The sequence below is a fragment of the Lolium rigidum genome, chromosome 6 (assembly GCF_022539505.1).
Source record: "Lolium rigidum isolate FL_2022 chromosome 6, APGP_CSIRO_Lrig_0.1, whole genome shotgun sequence".
Lineage (NCBI taxonomy): Eukaryota > Viridiplantae > Streptophyta > Magnoliopsida > Poales > Poaceae > Lolium > Lolium rigidum.
In genome coordinates, this window is record NC_061513.1 from 205,195,945 (window position 1) to 205,214,132 (window position 18,188).

At 46.2% G+C, this 18,188-nt stretch overlaps 2 protein-coding genes across 2 annotated transcripts; both read right to left on the bottom strand.

The window, feature by feature from the left end:
* Positions 1-3,154: 3,154 nt before the first annotated feature.
* Positions 3,155-7,613, bottom strand: LOC124667059 (peroxidase 1-like). The gene is made up of 4 exons (XM_047204389.1): positions 7,589-7,613; positions 5,544-5,743; positions 3,759-4,184; positions 3,155-3,663 (listed from the first exon to the last, which is right to left on the bottom strand). Exons 1-4 carry the CDS (start codon positions 7,611-7,613, stop codon positions 3,241-3,243), a joined length of 1,074 nt encoding a protein of 357 aa, XP_047060345.1. The 3' UTR covers positions 3,155-3,240.
* Positions 7,614-14,593: 6,980 nt separating this feature from the next.
* On the bottom strand, positions 14,594-16,464 carry LOC124666413 (peroxidase 1-like). The gene is made up of 3 exons (XM_047203751.1): positions 16,195-16,464; positions 15,124-15,555; positions 14,594-15,051 (listed from the first exon to the last, which is right to left on the bottom strand). Exons 1-3 carry the CDS (start codon positions 16,411-16,413, stop codon positions 14,653-14,655), a joined length of 1,050 nt encoding a protein of 349 aa, XP_047059707.1. The 5' UTR covers positions 16,414-16,464; the 3' UTR covers positions 14,594-14,652.
* Between the last annotated feature and the right edge of the window lie 1,724 nt (positions 16,465-18,188).

The window sequence follows — 18,188 nt, forward strand, 5'->3', positions numbered from 1 at the left end:
GGAACTCCTCGTGATGTCCTGGATCTCATCCGTGACTCCGAACAACATTCGAACTCCATTCCATATTCCATATCTACTTAAAACGACATCAAACCTTAAGTGTGTCACCCTACGGTTCGAGAACTATGTGGACATGATCGAGACTCCTCTCCGATCAATAACTAATAGCAGGACCTGGAGATCCATAATAGCTCCCACATATTCAACGATGACTTCGTGATCGAAAGAATCATTTACATACGATACCGATTCCCTTTGTCACGAGATACTTTACTTGTCTGAGGTTCGATCATTGTTATCTCCATACCTAGTTCAACCTCGTTACCGACAAGTATTCTTTACTCGTACCGTGGTATGTCATCTCTTGTGACCTAGTCACATGCTTGCAAGCTAATTAGACGACATTCCACCGAGAGGGCCCAGAGTATATCTATTCGTCATCGGGATGGACAAATCCCACTCTTGATCCATATGCCTCAACTCACACTTTCCGAATACTTAATCCCATCTTTATAACCACCCATTTACGCAATGGCGTTTGATGTAATCAAAGCATCCTTCTGGTGTAAGTGATTTACATGATCTTATGGTCGAAGGAATAGGTAACTATGTATCGAAAGCTTATAGCAAGTTTGAACTTAATGACTTGATCTCATGCTATGCTTACTATGGGTATGTCCATCACATCATTCACCTAATGATATGATCTTGTTATTAAGAGCATCCTATATTGTTGATCAGGAAACCATGATCATCTATTAATCAACAAGCTAGTTAAATGAGAGGCTTACTAGGGACTCTGGTTGTTTACACAGCACACATGTATCAATGTTTTCGGTTAATACAATTATAGCATGGAGTGTAACATTTATCATGAACACTAAGATATAACAATAACTATTTTATTATTGCCTCTCGGGCATATCTCCAACATTATATGCATGTACGTAGCATGCCTTCTTGGGGTGTATGTGTATGCTGACGGCCATAAGTTTTTTTCAAATATATTGCCTTTGAATTTCTGCATGACGTTAGTAACGAGGTTTCACATGCATTGTCAATGCTCAACCCAAGGAAAAAAACAACATCAACAATATTCTCTAGCCCCTTGCATGCATCAATGTGTCGCTCAGGATGACCTATTACTCAATGGAGCCTCTCCATGAACCATGTCCAACCTTAATTGGACTTAGCCTCAAGAATAACATAAGCTAGAAGACTTGTTGTAGCTAGCTGTCCTTTGAACTTCCGTGTCAAATAAGTTGAGTCTATTGTCAAGTATTACATGCAACCGTCTAGAAACCCCTTTCAGCATGTCATTAGGCAGGCAAAACATCCCATGAAGCATTTCTTATCTACCATTTTTGTACTTTTACCCTATTGAGGATTTTACTCTTCCTCTCACAATCTCGCAATCAATGTCAACAATGCTCATGGGTGATCTCTTCTCTATCTCTACTTTGAAACTATGCATGTCAAAACTTCCATTCCACTTACTCTTAATCAGGTCCAAAGCCATCTCCTTTCCATGAAAAATTCTATAATAAGGAGTTACCACATTGAACTTATCACTAAGCTTTGCTCTCAATTCAGGAGGTCCAATTGATTGATCAGTCCTCACCCAATAAAGTATAGTAGTAGCAATCCATTTGGTTGAAGAAAGCCTTATTTTCTCACTTAAAATAGTATTAGGCAATTGTGTTTCTTCGTGTACACCATGTCTGCTTTGGAAAATGACTTAATAACCCAATAAATTATACCACAGTTAAGAAGATAGACCATGAAAACAAATTCAAAAGAGAATATTGTAACCTAAAATGGGTACCCCTATTGGGGATGCATGTAGTCTCCATTGACACGTTTAGTTTCCCTGTAATTAATGCACCCTTAGTCTTGTTTGGTCACTCATTTCTACATAGTACCTTAAGCTATTTTGTTCTCCTAGCTAAAGTGTATGATTGGCCTGTCTTCTTCATCATCATCATATCTGCAACCTATTTCCGCATCCTCGGTATCGTCATCCTCATCCGGTTTTTGGTTTAGTTCGACACGCGTGCCAAACTTCATTAAAAAACCGGATGCAGCAACCACCCTACAGTTACCCCAACACATATCCTTGCGATTACTACTAGGGTCTGAATTTCTAATTAAAGTAATAAAAATATCGGAGATGGAATTTTCAATTCTTAACTTTCAATGAAGACAAACGCCTCATTCACAGGGCTCTAGGGTTGCAGAGATTTGTTTCCTGTGACCTCTGGCTCCGCGTCATATTCACCCACACAATTCACCCACACAATCTTCGTACATGGAGGAGATCATCTCCGCGCACACATCCGATTCACATCGAAAGTTTAAGGCATGCCGGGGACAACCGGAGGATGCGAGCTCCGTTTCCAGCAGTTAGACCACGACCGAGAAGATAACATGGTTCAGGAGAGAGGGCATGAAAGCGGCGAGGCATCCGTGGTGATGGACAATAAGCTAAGGTATGGCCTGGAGAGTCCATTGCGGTGGGCGACAAAACAATGGTGACGCGAGGAGGAGAGTACGAGAGATAAAAATGGGAATGACACAAAAATGTGGTGGTGCCCGCTAGTAAGTTTAACGGTTACAATGGCAGTGCAAGGTGGAACCTATATGTAAGAAAACGAACCAAAATGTTGAAGCACGGTTAAACCCACATGAAAGAAAACGAGTCAGACAGACGGCAAATTAGCCGGACCAAATGGTAGCCGGCGTCACGTCCATCCAATGTCTTAGAAACAACATGGTCATAAAATTAGTGGCATCCATCCAATTCACCGATTTACAGTGGCAGCGCCAAATTTTTTGTGATAACTAGTGACCCATTTCTTAAAGAAAAAGTAGCATCGAATTAAGGGGACGAACCATTCACAAACACGTGATTTTATGGTACCGTGTGTCTGATGAAACTGGACGTCCTAGCTATATATCCCTCCAAGCTCGATGGCTCTACCAACTCAAGCAAAGGTCAGCAGTCACCTTTCGTCGCTTGCGAGGAAAAGGCTGGAGGAAGAAGAAAAATAAAACCTTCGTTTTATTCACGTTTGCAAACAACAGAAGCACACCCTCGAGCGCCACCATCAAAAGAACCACACACACAGGCCTCATGCATACAAACATGAAACGCATACGTAGCAATCTTCGCCTAACTTACTAAAGTTCTTCCAGCGGTGCACAGTCACGTGGTCCTGATATGAAAACTTAAGTATGTCATCAGCTCGTCGCGATATTATCGATGGAGGCGGTGGATCCCGGGTAGAGGTGCGCCATCTCAATCCCCGGGGCCGCCACCGAGGTCGACCCGTTGTTGACGACGCTGCAATTGAGCCGGATCTGGCCCTGGGTGCCCGTGAGCACCTCGATGTTCCCCATCTTCACCATGGCGGCGACGAACTTCTCCTTCCAGAGCGTCTCGTTCGCCGAGAAGCTGTTCACGGACGTGTTGAGCGTGGCGTTGGTCCGCAGCTGGTTGTCGGAGAAGAAGAGGCCCAGGTTGAGGGACAGGAGCTTGTAGTAGTTGTTGTCCAGCACCGCGGGCGTGCTCGGGTCGATCGCCGTAGTCGTGTTCGCGTTCGGGGTCGACGGGCACAGCGATTGCAGCAGCGTCGCGTACGCCGGGCTCAGCCCCGCGTCCACCTGCACGTACACGGTACGCACGGCGGCACTTAGGTCGCATGGTCGATCATAAACAAAAAAATGCATGCGTGTGGTTTCGGAGAGGAGGAGCGTACGATGGGGGTAGTGTTGTTCCAGATGCGGGGGAGAAAGGAGGAGCAGAAGGAGCGGCCGACGGTGTGGGCGCCGGAGAGGATGACCATCTCCTCGGCGGTGAGGGTCTTGTTGGCGAAGCGGTCCACGAGCTGCTGCGCGGTGAACGTGGGCGGCGGCAGGTTGTCGCGGGCGTCCTGGTCGAGGGAGACGTTGCCGTCGCGCCGGCCCGAGGGGACCTGGTACGAGGCCTGGCCGGTGAGGTTGATGCTGTCGCGGGCGGCGAACGCCACGATGTCGGCGCAGGACACGGTGCGCGCGCAGCTCTTCTCCACGGCGGCCTTGGCGGCGTCGATCACCTCGAAGCCCCGGAGGCTGGGCTTGTTCGGCGGCGCGTCGCGCTCAGCCGTGCCGTTGGCGGACACCAGCAGCACGGAGGCGTCGCAGCCCTGGACGAGCAGAGTAAACGCGAATAGTCAGCTCAGTTAATTTGCAGTTTTGCTATGCGAGTCACTCACCGTCAAGGCTATGCGCAGGGCTTCAATGCCTAGGCTGGACGATGCTCCCATTGTGAACAAATAAAATGCGACTCACCGTGGCACCAGACGTGAAAACACAATACGCAACCAAGATTCACTTTTGTGATTTTATCTTCTCAGTTTCTTTATTGTGATTTTTACGATACGTCACAAACTGTAGCAGCACTGGCATGATATTCCGGTGGGCGATATTTGAAGAATACGGCTAGTTTTTAGCCAATTTATATGTGTAATTCCTCGTATGTAAGACGGGAAAAATATGTTCAACTACACACCATGTGTGCCTAATTTTCATGTGCATAACCATGATGTAAACAAAGTTTAAAATGGCGCGATGTACCTTCTTTGCTGCGGCATTTTCTAGCAGCTAAGAACCTAAGAAGCTATATCAAAGCTATAGCGCGCGGCACTAAGCTATTTAGCGTATTTTTTTCTAAAAAAAAAATAAAACTCTAGAAAAATTAGAAGTCCGATATAAATTCATATAATCTAATATGACAATAAATTTTATAATTTAATGATACAAAATCTAATGAACAACCATGATGATTGTAGTGATTAAAGTAGTGCGTAAGTGCATACAACATAAAAATGTCCAACTTTTAAATTTAAATCTAGAAATATTGAAGCAAAAACTATCGCTATTGTTTAGCCTAATTTAGCGTTTTAGCGTGATTTGGCAGGCTATTATTCAGTTAAAAGTGTATAGCGTTAGCGGGGGTGATCTATTTAAACTTTCGATGTAAATCTATCTAGTGAGAAGATATTTGAAAGTGGCATCTGCTCTCTATCGTGACATCTATCTAGATTCACATGTGATGATGTGCATTGCATAGTTCTCCTTTTTAGCGCATTGTAGTGCATCTTTATGACTGTCTCTCACCCACGTGACTACGTGATGTGGTGACCATCCAAAATCTCAAATCAATATATTCAGGAGGAATAACAGTATACGTGCAGCCTTGTTCCACGATCGACCTTTAATTTTTTTTCAGTCTTTATTTTAGCTGTTGCTTTGTTAGACTCGTGGGGAGAGGGGCAACAAGGGATGCCTTGCTTTCACCTTCTATTTCCAAGTTTCCAGCTAACACGAAACATGACTTTATACGCATGCATACACGCTTGTAACTGGTACCACACTAGCGCGTACTGATTTCAGTTTGAGGCAAGTAAATTCATCTTTGCAGCTACGTTGCTAGGGAAAAAATCTTTGGAATGGAGACGTAAATCAAGGAATAAATAATCGACCAGTTGTGCAGAACAACGTACCCTGACAAAGCAGTCATGGAAATGGAGGCGGATGAGGCCGGCGGCGATGCCGGAGTCGTTGGCGAAGGCACTCGCGACGGCCTGCTGGACCAGCGACTCCGCGTTGGGGCAGCTCGTGTTGTAGAAACCTACCTGCAACTGCCCGTGGGCGACCGCCGGCAGCCGCAAGCACACCACCACCACCAGGGCAACTACGGCAGCTACCACACGATCCATCTCCGATTGATCGGGACAATGGCTTTCTCTGGCTAGAGCCTAGAGCAACGCAATGCCAGATCTCCTAGAATTACAGAGGATGCACATCACATGGGACTGTCTCAGGGGGTTATATAGATCAAGTAGGGTTTTGTATAAACGGACAACACGGTATTTGAGGTGGTTCCATGGAGCAGGTAGAGCGTGATGCCTCATGCAGCTCCTCTTTGCCGAAAGTAGCGCGCGATACTCATGCTACCGCACCGGTTTACAATTAGCGGGATCATACGGTTGCATGTGTGCTTTGCTTACTGCTTTAGCTTTGATTAGTAAAATGTAATTGCCAGTTTGTTTCTTTGGATTGGATTTTGTGTATTTTGTTTGCTTGTTAGTTCGCCTGGTTACTCTTGGCCTCTATAGTATGGTTCCTTTTTTTTACCAACACTACAGGAATTTTCAGTAAAAAACAATATATAATTTTGGCGATCATCGTACCTGATGCGCACAGAATTAGCTACCTTGTCTTGGAATCCATCCAAGTGGTTCCAATTGACAGGACCATATAGCTGCATGTGTGCTTATTACTTACCTGCTTTAGCTTTGATTAGTTAACTGTAATTTGCTAATTTGGCTTTTTGTAGATGGGATTATATGTACTTTTACTTGCTAGTCAGAGCATCTCCAGCCGCGTTACCCAGAACATCCCCCAAACGGCGCCGGATCGAGCGTTTGGGGGACGTGTTTCGTTTGTGACGCGTTTGGGGGATGTCGCTCCCTAGACGTGTCCCCCAAAACGCACCCAAATAAATAAAAGTGCACAAAATAAAGGTTTCCATTCAAATTTGATTATATATTACAAGTTCGAATGAAAACGGCTAGATTTCATCTAAATCCTAGCCTACTGGCTGCCCAGCGGTGCGTTCGACGGCCCCGCCCCATCATCGCCTCTCCTCCGCCGCAGCTCCTGCTGCGCGCACCGCCTCTCCATGCGTAGGGTGGAGGCCAGACGCCGCTGCTCCAGCAGCGCGTCATCGCCTGCCCTCCCCTGTTGCGCCGCCTGGAGGGAGAGCTCGACGACGCGGCGAATCTGCGCGTCGCGGGAATGGGCGTCATCCTGGAGCTTCTTCTCCGACTCGAATGACTCGACGAGTGCTTGTTGCTGATCCGACGCCTCATCCGGGTGCGGCCCGTCGTCGTCGAACCACTCGAAGTCGTCGTCGTCGTCCTCCTCCTCCTCCGCCTCATCCTCCTCCATTTGTGCCTCCATTTGCGCCACCAACGCGTCAGCCTCCGCCGCCAATGCATCCGCCCCTGCCCCCCAGGCCGCCTCCCGCCGTTGACGGCCTCCGTCTCCCGCTGTTGACGCTCCACCGCCTCCCGCCGCTGCTCCATCGCCTTCCGCCATTCACGGTACTGGAGATCCCGCTCCATGTGCAGGTACTGCCGCCCTGCACACCACCTCTCGCCCATCTCCTTCGTCGTGGCAGCGTCGAACGCCGCTATGGTGTCCGCCAGCGCCGCCTCCTCCCACGCCTCGTTCTCCGCAGCTTCCGGGTCGATGTCGAACTGCGGTGCTTTGGGTGGTGGAGACGGTGGTGGAGGGAACTGGCTTGCGCCGGGGCGGTTCATCATTACGCAGGGATGTGCTTGCGGTGGAGAAAGGAGTGCCGGTTGCTGTGGTTGCTGCCATTGAGCCGGGGGGGGGGGGGGGTTTTATAGATGCCGGCGTCGCCAGAAGAGGCGCGAAGATAGCGTGGGAAGAGGCCAGAAGCGGCGTGAAGAAAGCGCGGGAACGCGCGGTGGCGTGCGAACGCCGGCAACGCGTGGAGGCTGCGCAGCTCCGACGATACATCTCGTCTGCCCCTCCGTCGCCATTAAGGCAAAGCTGCGACACTTCGTTCGTGTCTCACTGCGCGTCAATAACTTTCGTCGCGAGGTAGGCGACGGTTAGGTTTAAACTTGAATGTGCCGCTGACGCGTCGGGCCCGCGTATTCTCGCCTCGCTTCTCGTTGTGTCCGGCGTGTCCGGAGCATCCCCTGTGTAGTAGGGATGGGCTCGGGGCCCCGGACACCGTATTGGACCGCGCCGAACAAAAAGAGGCTTTGGAGCGCGCGGCTGGGAACGATTTTTTGTCCGGTGCGCCCAAATCTTTTTGGGAGACGCTTTAGGGGACGCGGCTCTCAGTTCTCTTGTTTACTCTTGGCCTCAGTACTATGGTTCAGTTTTTACAGAGGCTACAGCACGAAAGAATTTTCAGTAGAAACAGAGCATACAATTTCATGGAACCCCTAATTGAGGTTTTTTTTTTTGTCTACATGCTTCGGAAACACACAGAAACATGAGGATGCATGATTCAGATGTTATGTAGTCCTGAATCCATCAACTACTGGAAAAATAATTTTGAGTTTGTACGTCTCTCACTGTGTTTACCTAATTACGTGAGATTGTTCTCTTTGACATGATTGTAGTCGAGGTTTTGTGTCACAGGCTAAATTTGCGCACATGTGATATTTTTGTGGCGATCGGTCAGAATGCGACCAAAAGTAGATACCTTGTCTTACAATCCATCCATATGATTCCTAAAGACAAATTGTATGTTCATATATGCCGCTCTCTATCTGGAATAAAGGGTTCATAGTTTTTCTCTGGAGGAAAGGTCGTGTGCATATATTCCTGTGTGCTTCTGCCGATTCAATAGACAATGTATGTACCCCTATGGGCTGGCCTACCAGATCAAGACAGTAGCTGTGCACACATGCAGGGTACATGCGACACCAATGATCAAAGCTTTGCAAATTGCAATGGTCTTGGGTCTTGGTCGCTTTCGCATAGATAGAGATATGCTGATGTACTTCAAGTTGAGAAACTACAAGAAACTACTCCCTCCGTTCTTTTTTAATTGACTCAAATTTAGTACAAAGTTGTACTAAATCCGAGTCAATTAAAAGAGACCGGAGGGAGTACAAAGTTGTACAAGGACCAAAGCGGCCATGATTCATGACCGGGCATTAAAAAAGAGTCTAGCTATGACAACGAGGGGTAGCTTGCGTACAACACACGATGCAAAGTAAAGATAACCGTAATAGAAAGCGTGAACTGAGCTAACTGATGAGATCGATCGTTCCCATGAGATATATCCTCACACAAAGACATGTGACTGCTGCTTGGTTGCACTTAAGTGTAGCGCTACCCTTTTGTTATGCTGCCCTTTCATTTCCATATGTGTATGTTCTCCAAGAAGAAATATTCCAAGCCTACCTTCTGAAGATATGTCCCCCTAGCAAAGTGCGTGGTTTGGCTCTGCTGCATTGCACGGTGATTGCACTACTTTAGTTTGGCCGGCATATTCCTTTCCCTGGACTCTTCAGTACAATTGGTATATCTGGATAAGGCCTGATCTAGTCTAAGAAAGCAACTAATCCGTTGCCTTGTGACTTTAATTTGCACCATACAAGATGATCATGTCGGCTGCTTGTTCTGCCAAGGCAGCATCTGATTAGTCTTTGCTTCCTCGCTTTCTTGTGCCGCATTGTCTGAAGCCTTTCATTAGTTTGCCCGGTCGTTTGCTTGCGCAAACAAGCAAGCGCTTATTCTGTCGGTGTCAGCGTGTACCTCCGCGAGGATATGCTCCCTCCCCGAGAATATCACTGTATCATGGGAGACCGATTCAGTACCAAAAGTCTGAACGCACAACCCGTGTTTGTAATCCTGGACCGGACAAAATCAAACTCGCTGAATTAAAACATCTCCAGCAGGTCGACTCATTTCAAATATTAAAAGTATCTGTTTTTATCCATTTGTCCAGTGGTCTCTCATCTATTTGGAACGTGGTGCACCCAGCGGGACAATCACACTCATTTTATACTTCCAAGGGAATGCCACACTGGCCTAGGGTTACATGGCAAAAAAATGTCGTAGGAGGGCTAACAGATGGATGGTACTTGAATATAAATTTACCTAGTATCTTTCCATTCGTTTGAACTTTTGATTCAATTGGCTAGTGTAGCAATCTTTCATGGTATTAGAGCTAAGAGGTCTCAAGTTCAAGACCTTGCTTGCGCAGTATTAAAAACAAAAGAAATTTTTTTTTGCTGCAATATAAATACACCGCAGTTCGGACTTTTGGTTCAATTGGCTAGTGCAGCAATCTTTCATGATACACTACGGACACACGATAGGGCACTGACATGACCCTTGACCAAGAAGGGACTCTGACGAGATTCTCTCTCCATCCCTAGAAACAACTGCTCAGGCGCTTTGTACGGCCGATGTTATAGCCTAGCCCTTTTCAATAGTTTGAATTTTTAGAAAACTTGGCTAGTGCATCAATCTAATATGGTATCAGAGCCAGGAGGTCTCAAGTTCAAACCCCTGGCTAACGCACTATTTAATCTACTATGAATAGTTGCAGCCCCCGGTTACCCACATCTAGTGTCTTCCCGTTTGTCCAGCCTAAACGTGAGGGGAAGTGTTCAAATATATAGCCTAGCCCTTTCCAACCTAAACGTGATGTATCCCTTCTCTCTCCACGCCGTGAGGTATCATTTATGGTGTACTCGTCGACCACACAATGACACATCCCGTCCCGAGAAGGGATACATCATTCCTTACACATCCTTCCCGGGATTTCGGTCTTGAAGGGACTCGAGGCCCAGCCCGGTGTGCCGAGATCATATGTCGTTGTGGTCCGCACTAGAAGGATCCCGAGGACCCTCTTTCCCGTGGGTGCGACACCCTGATTTACCAGTGGGGTGTGTATGGTAGGTTAGGGTAAGGGTCCGATATATGTATGCCATTTTAACCCTTCTGGAGGTGGCGACATTGATCATGGCTTACTAGCATCTCTTCCATCTCAGGTTTCGCTCGAGACAAGAAATCTGATAGTAGAATCGGGTGGTAAGGTAGAGTGAGACCGTCCATCATTTCTCCCCTGGAGTTGGCGGCAATGGCGCAAATAATTCTCACTTAAGGTTTCTATACATGATTACACATGTCGTGTCTTGTTGGTGCAGTGGGATACAAGTAGCCTCTGTAATGATGTGGTCTTGTGGCCATCGTTCGTGGGATGACTAGAGCCTTGTCCAGTGTAGGGATTGTTTCTGAAATTTCGAACGAATTTCGCATAATATAGAACAAAAAGTTAGGTCAAATTTGAATAAATCCGAGAGATAACACTTTAAGCGGTAAATCATGTTCTTAGTAGGAACGTTGTTGTAGTGTAGTGATTAATTTCCTGCTAGCTAGTTGTATGATATCTTTTGAATTTGATTCCTCACCAAGACATTATGTTGTCTAAAAATTAACTTGAGCGCCCGACTTCAAAACTGATAAAAAATAGATAAATTTCTATGAATTTTTGTAAGTTTCTTGAAATTTTTTATTCTTTGTCATGTACAAAATTATATGAAACTTAAGTGTTAAACCATGGTCTTGCGTGCCCTTCTCTTATGCAAAGCAGTTTCCACCTCGATGTGCCTTTCGAAGGGAACCCTTACATTCATTGAAAATTTCACGGAGTTAGTGTTGTGGTGAGCTAGAACCATCGTGTAGACCGAGCTGATGTTTACGTCTTCAGTGGCGGGTTGCGAAGGAGCTGCTTGGCAAAAGCAAGGTAGAAGATGACCTCAAGTATCTAGCTGCAATTTTTGTTTTGTTTATGAGACTCTCTGTGTATTGGGTTTATTGCTATTCTCTAATTTTCTCCAATTTATGAAAAAATGAACAGAAGAACAAAGAAGAATACCAGTCCTCCAAAATAAATGTGCACTCAAACTTAAGGGTTTTACTAATTCTCCATCGACTAAGAGTCCATCATGATTCGTGTTATCCATTATTTGCAACTTTAGTTGCACATGAGGATGCAACTGAGTACGGTTTTTTTTTTTTATGATTCGTGCTAGACATGAGTTGCAATGGGATTCGATGATGTCACATGAGTGAGAATTTTTCTCTGACTAAAAGTTGTTCACCCCCTAAACTTATCTGATTTTGACCACTAGTACATGTTATCTAGATTGGTCAAAGTTGAATAGTACTAAGGTTTTTCATGAAGATTATTTCCTTATTTTGTAACTTTATGAAAACATTACTACCTCCTCCTTAAAATTAATGATTCAACTTTTTATAATATAGATGTAGTGTAAAAGAGAATTGGACGGTGGTAGACTTACATAAAACGGAGGTAATAGTACCAATAATGCTACACCTACGGAGAGTTACGGACTAGTTACGCGCTGACAAGGCCTGGATCCGACGTGGAGGCTGAACGAAAGAAAAGAAGAAGCAGGGACGTGCCGCTAATTTTGCAGTGAAAAGCCCAACCTGCCCCGTACATTTTGCCCTTTGTTGAGATCCACCACGCCTCCATCGCGCCGTCGTGAGCGGCCGGACGCGCATACTGGCTCACCATCTTCCTCAACCCGCAGGTAGACTTCGCCGTTGTGCCCCCCGCCGAGCCGCTCGCCGCTCGCCGGACGTGCCACTAATTATGTCAAAAGCGGAAACTGCGCCGTAAGTTTTACGCCTGGTTCAGATCGGGAAGATCGAGCTGCCTTCATGCCGTCGTGAACTCCATGCCACGTATAGGTAGCTCACCGTTTTCCTTAAACTGCAGCTAGACCTCGCCGCCGTGCAGCCGGCCGAGCTGCTCGAGTTCAAACAGGTTTGCCGTCGCTCCTGATCGACCCAAATTCATGCTTATTGCTTATTCCTATGGAGCTTATGGCAGACCAGTAATCAGATCATAAATGTTACAGTGCTTCATGTAAAATCATTCGTATTATTATGTTTTATTGTGATCTCATTAAATACTAGTAGAGCACAAACCTGATCATCAAATATTTTATGATTTGTAGGAATGGATGATCAAACTACAGTGGCATGAATCGAGCAACAAAAGAAAAGCAATGTGGAACTTGAAGAGGAGGTGAAGTTCAAGCACATGTTTACTTCAAGATACTGAACTGGATATTAGTTCTAGCAACATAAATCCAAGCATGACAACTCCACTACCGTATGGATCATTTGAGCTATATTTCTTTATTAATCTCTCTGTTTCTAATAAATATTTAAGATCTAAATTTTATTAATTGTTTGTCGCAGGGATTATTTAACTTGGGCACTATAGTAGTTGCGACATCAATCCAACCAGGAAGCTGCAGTACCAGATGGAACTGAAGGGATCAACGATACGAAGGATCAGAGAGAGACATGAGTTGTACAATTTAAGGATTTTTATGTAATCCTTTTTTTTTGCACCTGGCAACTGTAATTTAAGGAGACCATCCATCTATTTGTTTTCTTTTCTCTCCACATCTAGAGTTGCAACGTTTATGAACTGCCGAGAGTTGAACATTGTAATGGATGTTGTTTCAGTGCTGCCATGTTTTATTTTGTGGAAATGGTTGAAGTATTTGGTTGGGAGTAAAGGTGAGCCTCATTAAACTTTCTGTGACTTCCAGATATACTTATCCTTAGAAAATCCTTTCCTTCACCTAGAAAACAGAATGTTGCATTTCTATGCTCTTCTTGGCTGAAGCATCAGCAGCACACCCTTAGTATCTCAGCTTGATACTCTTAATTTTTCATTCTCAACAAATGATGACAGAACAACAATATATAAACGAAGTTTCCAGCGAACATGTTTCTTATTCATAATTTTAGATCACAACATACAAGTTGGAAGGACAAGCTTTACAATCATTTAAAACGTCATGAACTTAATAACCTTGTATATTAATTTACAAGATCAGAGACTATAACATGCCAGTTACAAACTTAGAACCAATTCGGTATGTTCCTGGTATACTGGAGAAAGCAAACATCATTGTTCCTAGTTCTCCCAGAACTAAGGACTACTGTCTTCAGATTTTTTATCTTTTTGTACATATCCCAAATTCTTCTGAAGTTCCAATGTATGTTATTTAGAACTGCGACAACAGTTGAGCTATCCAACTTCAGAATCGTGGGCTTGTTTTAGGTGAAGATTCAGGCCTGAAAGGCATGCTCTGGCTTTGGCTTATTCAGTATGCCAGCAGGTACATTCTCTGGCTTTGGCTTCATCAGTATACCAGCAGTCCAGCAGCAGCGGCAGATCCTGCAAATCTGAATATCAGTTGAGACTTGAGACAGCAAAATTGATCTTAGCCAAAAGTCTTTTACTAGTTAAAATGCAGCACCTAAGACATAGGAGGGGCTCACCTGCCATGTCCATGTTGGAACCATGTTGTGCCTGGTGCCGTCCTGGACCACGAGCTCGCCAAGCCCGCCGCCCGCCATCCAACAGCTCGCTGAGGCCGCGGCCTGACGTCCAACAGCTCGCGCGCCGCCGTCTGCCGTCCAACAGCTCGCACGCAGCCGGTTGCCTTCTAGCAGCTCAACGCGGCCGCCGCCTAAGAGCCTACGATCAACAGCTTGCCGCGACGCCCCTTGCGACCAACATATAGCCGCGCCGCCTCCAGCGTCCAAGATCTCCGCGAGACGCCGAGTTGGCCCCGCTGCGCCGCCGCGACAAGAAGCATCCCTCTGTCGCTAGGAGATGGGATTGGGGATTTTCCTTCTCTATTTTTTTTCTCTCACTCTCACCGAGCGGTTTCTATTCCACGCTAGCGCCACGTCTGGAGACCCGTCAGCGCGTAGAGTTTCCGTAACCCTTCCCGTCAGTAGGTGTAGCATTACTGTAATAGTACTTCGTGATGGGACACAATTAACTAGTAGCAACACGTAACAAGGATTTGTTCTATTCAGATGGATACAATGTAGCCGGTAGCTAGCCCGGCACCAAGTGATACCTACGTGCTTAATTAATAATTATTAGCCATCGCCAAGGCGCGCACACACATGCGCGATCATACCTAAAAGCGGAAAAAAGCGAACACATGGAAGATGGAACTCGATGGCAGGATGGTTAATCAGCTAGCTCGTGGCGACGACGCCCTCCTCGTCGACGGCGGAGCCCAGCTCGGCCGACGAGCTGGGGTTGACGACGCTGCATTTGAGCCGTACCTGACCGCAGCTCCCCGTCTGCACCTCGATGCGGCCCATCTTCACCATGGCCGCCGCGAACCGCTCTTTCCACAAAGTTTCGTTGGCCGCGAAGGTGTTGACCAGCGCGTTGAGGTTCCCGTCGACGCGCAGCTGGTTGTCGGAGAAGAAGAGCCCCATGTTGCGCGGCAGCAGCTTGTAGTAGTTGTTGTCCAGCACGTTGGGCGAGCCCGGGTCCATCGCCGTCGTGATCAGCGTCGTCTGCGTCGTGGTCGACGGGCACAGAGACCGCAGCAGCGCCGCGTACGACGGGCTCAGCCCTGCATCCACCTAATACAGACACATTTATCAGATTGACGCACTTACGCTGAATAGAGTCTCTCACCGGACGGACGGACGTACGATGGGGGTGTTGCCGTTCCATATGCGGTTGACGAAGGAGGCGCAGAAGGAGCGGCCGACGGTGTGGGCGCCGGAGAGGAGGACCATCTCCTCGGCGGTGAGAGTCTTGTTTTTGAAACGGTCGATGAGCTGCTGCGCAGTGAATGTGGGAGGGGGCAGGTTGTCCAGGGCATCCTGCTCCTTGGAGATGGAGCCGTCGCGGCGGCCGGCAGGGACAGGGTAGAAGACGTTGCCGGTGAGGGTGATGCTGTCGCGCGCCGCGAAGGCAAGGATGTCGGCGCAGGAGACGGTTCTGGGACAGCTCTGCTCGAGGGAGGCCTTGGCGGCGTCGATCACGTCGAACCCGCGGAGGCTCGGGTTGTTCGGAATTGCGTCCCGCTCCGTCTTGCCGCCGCCGGGGTTGGTGGACAGCAGGACGGAGGCATCGCAGCCCTGCATGCGCGCGGAAATTGTAAATGCAAAGTTCATGTATTCTCATAGTTAGGAATCACTAGGATGAACGGATGGAATCAACGGAGTAGCTAATTTTCTGTCAGTATAACGGGATTCATGTCTGAGTTGTAATTTCAGAATTTTGGTTAACGTACAATATGAATGCTTCCTAGTTCCTGCTTTCAATTGGATATCTGTAAATGGTATACTTTGAAAGGTTACAGCAAAAGATGCACAGCGCCCCAACAGCAAAAGATACATTGTAACTGAGATTCGTCAGATGAAAGGTTTCGCAAGCAGGGGAATATGCGTTACCTCCGGGCAAAGAAATGATCAGCAGGTTCCCCAGCATTATATCCGCTGCTACTTTCTAGCTTGAGTTTTTCTGCTTTCTCTTTACCTCGAGATGGAGCTATTTTACCTTTCTCGGTTTGCTTTACTACTCTCGATTCTGAGACTGATAAACCAGCTAGAGATGGATCTAGTACGGAATCTACATACAAATGATATTCTAATGGCTTGAACGATAGTTACTTCCAGTATACCACATAATTTTGACAGATTTTCAGATCTTCTGCATTTCCATGCAATCCTGAAGGAGTAGTATGCATGGAACTGATTGTGTAGGTATGCACGTACCCTGACGAAGCAGTCATGAAAATGCAGACGGATGAGGCCGGCGGCGACGCCGGCATCCTTGGCGAAGGCCGTCGCGACGGCCCGCCGGACAAGCGTCTCGGCGTTGGGGCAGGTCCTCTGGTAGAACCCGACCTGGAGCTGGGCCATGGCTAGCACCGGCAGCAGGAACATGGCGCACACCACGGCGAGGGCTAGACCCGGCGTGCCTTGTGTAGCCATACCGACGTCGAACAAATCTAAACTAGATTTAGCTAATAACTGTGTGCGAGCTCTCTCTATCTCTCACACACACACACACATGCCCCGGGGTCGAGGTTATATAGATGGAGCATGGAGGTCCATCGGCACTTTGGCACATTTGGACCATAAGGCTAAAGATGAAAATTCCTTTGGAAAAGAGCGTGCAGATCTAGGGGAGGGGACAGAGGCAAGACAAGTCGAATAGCCGATCTGCTTTTATCATAGCCGCGGCCTAACCCCACCACCCTAGAACACATGGATTAAAGAAGAAACGCGATACACAAACTGCTTTTGCAAACTTCTCATCAAAAGCATAACCTTATCGCGTGCAATTATTCCATCAAGCATGCATGTATGTAGAACACTTTATTAATGATACCATACATCATCGCCACATTTTGGAAATTGTGTTGGTTCTCCATGAAACAATCCATGAGATTCATAGGAAGAAAATGGTTCATGTTCGTCTAAATTTTGATTTCGAAGAAAAGTATGATAAATTCCAATGGCCCTTCCTACAATAAGTGTTGTGGATGAAGGGTTTTGGCCCAAAATAGTGGGTATCATTTTGTTAGTCAACTGAGACACTGAAGTAAACTATGACATAGGTTATTATTTTCATACACAAAAGGGTGATCCACTTTCACTTATGTTCTTTAATATTGTGGCGATATGTTAGCGATGCTAATTGTTAAAGATAAGGAAGGTGCACAAGTAGATTGTCTCCTTCCCCATCTTGTTGAGGGACGTGTGTAGATTTTCCAATACACTCACGACATGATCATTTTTATGAAACACGATTAGAAAATGCGCTAAACATGAAATTGGTTCTATGTATTATTGAGAAATTATTGGGGACTAAAGATCAACCTTTACTAGAGTAATATTTTTTTGTTTCCGCAATGCAAGACAAGTTGAAGACCAATATAAGAGTTCTATTCATTAAAATATCAAAGTTGTGAGTGGAAATCAATGGTAGAAAGCTTCGAGAGAAAGTTGGTACGCTCACTGGGCAAGTTGTTATCTTACAGCGACCGACATGTCCTAATACATTCGGTACTCACCAGCCTTCTGATGATCATGGTTTTGTTCTTTGAAATACTTAAAGGGGTATAAAAAACTAGATTTCTTTAGGTTAAGATGTTTTTTTGCTAAGTGATGGCCATAAAAGAAAATATAATCTTACAAAATAGAATATTATGCGGACGCGTGAAGGCCAGTGAGATGGGGGTAGAGGTCTTAGAGATTACTAATAAATGTTTATATATCAATGCAAAATCATCCTCTTTTATTATGCATCTTACCACACTAACTACTAATTGGATCCGTATGTGGACATACTATCGTGGTTGGGAGTAGAAATGTTGAGTTGGGCAGGTTCTAGATTAGCGAGGTTAATGTAGTCATTGACCTAGTCATATAAAGTTCATAAGTGAATTTGATCTTAGAATGTTTGCAATCTTCATTCGGGGGAGCGACTTTGTTTTTGAACTGGAACGTCCCCATTCCATTGATTAGTAGGCTCAGCTAAATCGTTGGCCGCCAGCACCATGATAGAGTTTGGCAGGTTGTCCATCCACAGACAGCAGGACTCATGTTTGCTCGTGCGTCGCGATGTTTGTGATCTTCTTTCGGGAAACAATGACTTTGGCTACGTTGAAAGGGCAGGTGTTTAATAGTAAATATTCATCTCGTTTGTAGGTTATCAACCATCATCTACACTGGTTCTAGTCATGGTTGGTTTTCAGTAATCG

What these genes read in the sequence shown, in the direction of transcription:
- LOC124666413 (XM_047203751.1), bottom strand. Translation starts at nt 16,413, where the DNA reads ATGGCTACACAAGGCACGCCGGGTCTAGCCCTCGCCGTGGTGTGCGCC. An exon ending in TTCATGACTGCTTCGTCAGG is followed by an intron (nt 15,556 to 16,194) that starts GTACGTGCATAC and finishes GCGCGCATGCAG; the next exon opens with GGCTGCGATGCCTCCGTCCT. An exon ending in GGAACGGCAACACCCCCATC is followed by an intron (nt 15,052 to 15,123) that starts GTACGTCCGTCC and finishes TGTCTGTATTAG; the next exon opens with GTGGATGCAGGGCTGAGCCC.
- LOC124667059 (XM_047204389.1), bottom strand. Translation starts at nt 7,613, where the DNA reads ATGGCGACGGAGGGGCAGACGAGAT. An exon ending in TCCATGACTGCTTTGTCAGG is followed by an intron (nt 4,185 to 5,543) that starts GTACGTTGTTCT and finishes CTGCTCGTCCAG; the next exon opens with GGCTGCGACGCCTCCGTGCT. An exon ending in GGAACAACACTACCCCCATC is followed by an intron (nt 3,664 to 3,758) that starts GTACGCTCCTCC and finishes GTGTACGTGCAG; the next exon opens with GTGGACGCGGGGCTGAGCCC.